This window comes from Octodon degus, unplaced genomic scaffold, assembly GCF_000260255.1.
Source record: "Octodon degus isolate 3935 unplaced genomic scaffold, OctDeg1.0 scaffold00016, whole genome shotgun sequence".
NCBI lineage: Eukaryota > Metazoa > Chordata > Mammalia > Rodentia > Octodontidae > Octodon > Octodon degus.
This window is the reverse complement of record NW_004524592.1, coordinates 8,971,657-8,978,318: the sequence shown is the minus strand read 5'-3', so window position 1 is coordinate 8,978,318 and position 6,662 is coordinate 8,971,657. Positions and strand designations below refer to the sequence as shown.

Genomic DNA, 6,662 nt, shown 5'->3' with positions numbered 1-6,662 from the left:
AGAAACTATTTATTGGGCTGGAAAACAGTTTGATGGACTGGAAAGAGCAATGGTGTGGAAGATGACCTGTGTATCTGGCCTCTTTCATGTTCAAAGCATTATTCACAGTCCTGTGCCAACCCATGGAAAGACTATCTTGTCTTTGACTCATAAATCTTTGTAAGTTGGTATTTATGAGTAAATTCCAACTATGCACAATATAATGATTTCAGTTCTTGTTTGCTGGCTTCTGATTATCCAATGCGGTAGGTATAAGCACTTATTACTAAGTTCCATGTGGTTAGTGGGAAATAAGCAGCAGAATACAGCACATACAAATCATTATGAAAATTAGAATTTTTCAATACTAAAAATAATCATAAAACAACACCATTTCTCAGAGATGATTCTAAGACCAGGATTCTGTAGGAAGAAGATTGATAGATAGAAACAGTAAAATATGAGAAAGAACTGGAAGTCAGTCTCACTGAGGGTGTTCCATGTGGCTAAGAAAGAAAAGAAGTAGGAGAAACCTTGAGGTTAAAGGGTATGCCTGTGGGTACTACTGTCTCTGTTGACACACAGCTGCCATTTAACTTTAGGGTTCATCTGGATCACCCACCCAAGACGAGAAGGCTTTATTTTACTCTAGGGCTAAAGAAACAAAGAAAACACCTCAAGCTTCTCACAGAGCTATAAAACATATGGCTTGGGCCAAAATGTGGCCTAATTTAAATGCTCTAGAGAATGTTCCAGGAGTAACACATGTACATAAGACTTAAGTCTCAAGCTGTATATGTGAGCTAGGCAAATATTAGTTAAATAAGTCCTGAGCATCCTGACAACTATGGCATAAATTCTTTTCAAGTTATCAGGAAAGACAGATGAGGATTGTCACTGACTGAAAGGACAGAACAAGAAAATAAAGAACAGTCCCAACTTCAGTCTAGTCCAGGAAGTAGCCTCCAGGCATGCCCAAGAGAGCAAAAGAGGGAAGTGATTCCTAGGGGAGCAGTGTGTGGCCACAGGTGACCACTCTCCACAGCTTTTGTGTTGCTTTGGAAATAAAAACTGGCTACTCTGAGGACTGTGGAGTGGGAAATGGGTTTTGTTTACCTGATACAGTGTTTACGTGATTTTTGTCATACTTGGGTTGATTCACACTTTTCAAGAGCTTGACACAATCCCCATCATTCTCTGTTGTCTTAAATGGAGGGCTTCCCCCCCCCAACCCCAGTTATTTACATGAGCTGTTGGCACCTGAAGGAAGAACTCACAGTTCCAAATAAGAGTTTTCAGTATTCAGGAGGCTGAGGCAGCAGATTGCTGCAAGTTGGAGGCCAGCCTGGGCTACATAGTGAAACCTTGTCCAAAGCCAAACCAAACCAAAGAATCAAGTAGGAGTCTAATTATGCTAGTTTTAACTAGTTTTTAACCAAAACTGAGAAAACTACACATTAAATTAAGGATCCCAAATACACTTTCTTGGCCTAAACCATATTTTATTAGGAGCTTTTTTTTTTTTTTTTTTTTTTTTTAATTTTTATTTTAGGACGGGGTCTACAGGGTCTCACTGCATAGATTGTAGATTGTTTCTTTTCTTTCTTTTTTTTGGTGGTGCTGGGGATTGAACTCAGAACCCTGCGCTTGCCAGGCAGGCGCTTATTCTGTTAAGCTATCTCCCCAGCCCATCACCACGTGGATTGGACTCATAGTGATCCTCCTGTTTACAGCCTCCCAAGTGCTGGGATTACAGATGCACGCCACCATGCCCAGTTTCATTCATCATCTCAGTGCACCCCGGGGGCAGGGCCAGCACAGTAAGCTGGGGATTGAACTCTGGTCCTGCTTCTGCCTAAGGAGGTACTTTAATCTGCTGAGCTATTTGGCCAGGGAACTTTTGTATCAGGGAGGGAAAGTTTAAAATGTCTTCTTTTATGAAATGATATATAAATAGATAGCATTTAATTGGATTGGCCTTTATGTTTTGAAGGTCTTTCCTTGTTAAAATAAAAATTGGCAATAATACGTTGGTTCCTATCTGAACAGAATTGATCTGAAAGAATCTAAAATGTTAAAACCACTTGACTTGGGTTTGGAGAGATAGCTAAGTAGAATAAGCACTTGTCTGGTAAGAGCAAGGTCCTGAGTTCAATCCCCAGTGCTACAACAAAACAGAACAAACAAAACAAAACAAAAAACATCACTGGACTCAAAGAATGTGAAAAACTTGGGGTGGTGGGTCCTATCCTAGGATTTTTTTTCACTAGAACTCCTCATGTTAGGACTGACATTGAGTGAATGATGTTAGATAACTTTCAATGAGGTCCTATCCTTGCCTCTGACTAGCTACAAGGTATGTATTTAAATTTACACATACATCCAAGGTATACATTTAAGTTTAATAAAACACCAGGTTTTTTCATAAGCACTGGAAAAAATAGACTTAATATGTCTATGTTAGAAATCGCTTATACAATTGAGGTACTTTCTGCCTTCAAGTTGGTGATCTGTGTGAGCACACCTTCTATTGTAGAGCTGCTATGTGGTGTTTCTCTTTAAGTGAAGTAGTTTTATTCTCCAGTATTAGCATCATTGATCTTTACTGTTCTCAGAACTCTTCACTGAGGATGTGCAATTCACCAGGAAAGACACAAAACTGACTACCAGAATGATAGGAGCTGGGTTCTCAGCATTTTCCTTTTGAAATTCTCTACATGAAAATGGTCATGTTGAGTGTCAGGGTCATTGTAATTTTGTATGAGAGAAAGAAGACAATGAGGTATTTATAAACTGTTTGATTTTTCAGAATTTTTATTCTTAGAATACGGATATGTGAGTCTCAAATGCCTTTAACACCAGCAAGCAAACTATCTGGGATCATTGCTAAAATTTTCCCCCAAGAATGGGGGAGGGGACAATGGGATGATTCATTTCACATGGGCTCTGTGACCAGTGGGCCAGAGAAGGGAAGACAGGAGCAGAGGGTGGGCCGTGGATGTGGGGTGCAGAGGAGAGGAAGGAACGAAAGAGTCAGCTGGCAGTGGCAGTGGGAGCGAGCCTGAGGCCTGCTCGTGCCTGGCCTCCCATTCCCCAGCCAAAGAGCCAAAGGCAGGAAGGGCCGCTGCCTGGACAGCCCTGGACCTGCCATCAAATCCATTATGCCAGGACAGATTGTTTTCTGCTCACCAGAAACAGTTTTCACTGGAATTGTTGCTCTACAACTGAGGGAGGGGGGTGTTATAGAAAAGTAAAATGAATCAGGAAGAGTTAGATGAGTGTGTCAAGCCAGGAAAACACATTTGTTTCCAAAATGTTAAGGAATAACATAAGAGGAGAGATATGTAGTTGAACATTATTCTATTTATTTCCCCTGCTTGTCATGGAATGATTTAAAAGGACCTAGTGAAAGTACTCAATAAATAGGAGTGATGAATTTGTATTATTTGGTACTTGGTAAGTACTTAAAAATGATCAGATCTTATTTTATTTCTACTTTGTGTGATTTCTGTGCAGAGCTCTTATTTCTTTGGGCTGTTTTTTCACCCCTAATGCTGCATATGGTGGTTCCCAATAAATGGTAAAAATCCTATCTTAGAGATATTAGGATTTCTAATCATAATAATTGGGCAGTCTGTTAAGATTTTTTTTAAAAAGTAAACTTGCTCTATGAGAAGGTAGTCTCACTTCTAGGCAGTCTTGTTGTCTCTATGACTTTTGCTGTCTTCAACAAGTTCTTGGGTCAGAGAAATAATCTTCTAGGACATTACTGTCAAGGCCAGTAGTGGAATGACTGCCTTCCCAGAAACCACTTCCCACTTCAGTAGCTTGGCTTTCCTTTTATTTCCCAGGCAGGTACATCCTCCACCCCATTTGGACTTGTTTACACTCAATTCTACCTTGCAGTTATGGAAAAGACCCTTCCCTTCTTTTTGCATTCTCCTCTTAATTTTTTTAAGGGGAGCATTTATAAGCAGATCAATTGACACACAAAGAAAGGAAAGCAGAAGTCTGCAATTGCCAACAATACAGACTAAATACTTTATTAGGTTCCAAAATGAGAAAATGGTAGTGTTAACCTATTTTAGTATAAATCCACCACCCTCCGTAAAGAGCCTGCCTTAGCATCCATGGCCCCCCAGTCGTGGTACCGCCTGTACTCCTGGGGCCGAAGGAGGTACTGCCGCCCACGGTAGTTGGGCAGCTCATAGAGGACCCAGTGGCCCTCCAGCACATGCAGGGAGCGGACCTCACTGAGGTGGAAGCGGTCCTGGATGCAGGAGCAGTCCTCGCTCAGCTCCATCATGAGGCCCTTGTGGTCTTCTCTCTCATACAGCCGCAGCCTGTGGGAGCCTGCCTGCTTGGTTGCAAAAAGAAGCATTGGAAAAAGCAAATGAGTCATCTCCAGAATTCACCTAACCAAACAGCAGTGAACTGGATCGATTGGAGCATGAGGTTGGTTGCTAAAGTAAAATCTGAGACGCTGAGGTTGCTGAGTGCCACGCATGGGTTGGTCTGCTGCTCATGCTTAATACTGAGCACTGGCATCCTCATTTACATTTCTTATCTGAGAGACTGAATTTTTAGGAGGTTCAAACTCAGCATTAGAATCCATCAAGAGAGCAAATATTTTGGTCCCTAATTCCTAGGACTAACTCTAACCTGTATTTTGAGGGAAAAAAATAAATAATTTGAGTAACATTCTCTTACTAAGAGTATTATTTGTTTTATATACAGATAAATTTACCATTAAAATCAGATTTTAGGGCCCTGGGAGATAGCTCAGTACAATAAGCGCTTGCCTGGCAAGCTCAGGGTCCCGAGTTCAATCCCTGGTAAAGAAAAAAAAAAATCAGATTTTAAAAGTCATGCACTGAAGTAGAAAGTTGGTACTCTGGAAACAGAATTTAGCTCATTTTCTAAATTAGGGAAAATGACCTTTTCCCATATTGGAGACTACCTTTCACTCGCCTGTGTTATAAGAGAGTTTTTACTGTTTACTAGTCTATAGTGGAACCTACTTAATTCATTTATTAGAAACTCCTTTAGGTAAAAATTGTTTTGTTAGTAGTACTGTCAATCAGCTTTTCACTTGCAAGTTCTATTTTATATTTCATTATGATACTACCTGTGCTACAGGCAACTTTTGATTGACCTAATAGGAGCAAAAATTTAAAAATTAAAATGATACTTGTCCTCAGTGGATGCTTCCCTTATATATTTCCTGGTATTTGTCATGCCTTTAACTTATGATCAAATAAGTTCAAGTCATGTAGGCATAGGCAGGCATCTAAAGGATTTAATGCCGAGGTATTTTTCAAGAAAATATTCCCTCTCTCGAGCTCCCCTGATCAACACAGTGAGTGTAGCCAACTCACGTGTGGGAGGAGGCGGCAGGAGCGGATGGAGTCACTGAGGCCCATCCACTGCTGGTAGTCTGGGTAGTCGCCGCGCCTCAGGAAGTACTGGCAGCCGGAGTAGCTGGGCTGCTCATAGAGCATCCAGCAGCCGCTGTCCACGCGGATGGAGTTGCAGCGGCTGAAGTAGGGCTGCAGGTTGGGGCAGTCGGTGCTGCACTCGTAGCAGCGGCCCTGGAAGCCCCGGTCCTCGTAGAAAGTGATCTGCAGAGGAACAGTAATTCCAGATGAAATCATCTGTTCCCAATCCGTTCTACAAAGCCCCCTCCCCTTTCCCTTTCCTTGGCCTGTGCCCCGCTCACCTTTCCCATGGCCTGTTGACACGGACGGTGCAAGCTCAGTGTGGTGCAGCCAGCCAGCTGCAGCGGGTCTATATAGCCCAGGCGCTGCTGCGTTGGCAGGAACAACACAAAAGGGGCCCACAGGGGTGAGTAAGGGGATTTCATGGATCCCTTTTACGTGCTGCATTCAGTGGCAGTGATTGTAGATTTGCCTTCATTCTCTGGTATATTCTAATGCTGTCCTATATGTGCTGCTTTCTGTTGCTTTTATTTGGATTCTTAGTGTTTTCTAAATTTATCAGCAAATCAGTCTGAACTTTTGACCTGAAAGTCATCTCTCCACCATGATTCCATTATACCTCCTGAATCCTCTGGGAAAAGACTATCCCTTTATAGAAGGGTCCCCAGAATTCTAGGAGACCAGAATTCTGAGATTGAATGCTACAGGTACTAATACTTTCCCTGGATGAGAAAGCCCTGTCTATCTTAATTTTTTGCTTTTCTTTTTCACGAGATTTGCCAGGCCAGGGGAGCACACAAATCTAGATTTTGATCTTGCCTACTTTTGACTGTGTTGACTGGAGATTTTTGACCTAGCTCTTCTCTCCTCCTCAGTGGGTGCGCTGTGTCTTGAAGTCAGCCCCTGAAAGCCACCTCTGATAAGAACCAAGGGGAAGATCTCTCTGGTCCTGGGGCCAAGTGCCATGAAGTACATTGTTTGGTGGATAGTTTTCTTTTTCCAAAAGGGTCTGAGAAGACCCTCAAGTTTCATAGGCAGGAGTGTAAGCTTTGGGCTCAGCCTGTCTGGACTCAGCTCTCTGTGTAGCTCTGTGGATGAGGCATAATTTTTCAGAGCACAAGTAGCTGGGAGATAGGCTGATGATGGTGAGGGGAATGGGGGAGAGTGAGAGAAAGGGAGACAGAGACAGAGACAGACAGAGACGGAAAGACAGAGAGAGACACAGATAGAGACAGAGATAAGGTA

General features: G+C 42.3%; 1 protein-coding gene across 3 annotated transcripts; it reads right to left on the bottom strand.

Moving 5' to 3' along the window:
* Window positions 1–3,996: 3,996 nt before the first annotated feature.
* On the bottom strand, window positions 3,997–5,738 carry LOC101591589 (gamma-crystallin C). 3 transcript variants are annotated; one of them, XM_004626621.1, is made up of 3 exons: window positions 5,699–5,738; window positions 5,358–5,600; window positions 3,997–4,336 (listed from the first exon to the last, which is right to left on the bottom strand). In XM_004626621.1, the coding sequence occupies exons 1-3, from the start codon at window positions 5,705–5,707 to the stop codon at window positions 4,064–4,066; spliced, it is 525 nt and encodes a 174-aa protein (XP_004626678.1). In that variant the 5' UTR covers window positions 5,708–5,738; the 3' UTR covers window positions 3,997–4,063. The 3 variants fall into 3 exon arrangements, with proteins under 3 accessions (XP_004626678.1, XP_004626677.1, XP_004626679.1); XM_004626620.1 differs by having other exon boundaries at window positions 3,997–4,339; window positions 5,699–5,707; XM_004626622.1 differs by having other exon boundaries at window positions 4,064–4,332; window positions 5,354–5,600; window positions 5,699–5,707.
* Between the last annotated feature and the right edge of the window lie 924 nt (window positions 5,739–6,662).

What these genes read in the sequence shown, in the direction of transcription:
- LOC101591589 (XM_004626620.1), bottom strand. An exon ending in CCTGCCGCCTCCTCCCACAC is followed by an intron (nt 4,340 to 5,357) that starts GTGAGTTGGCTA and finishes TTTGCAACCAAG; the next exon opens with CAGGCAGGCTCCCACAGGCT.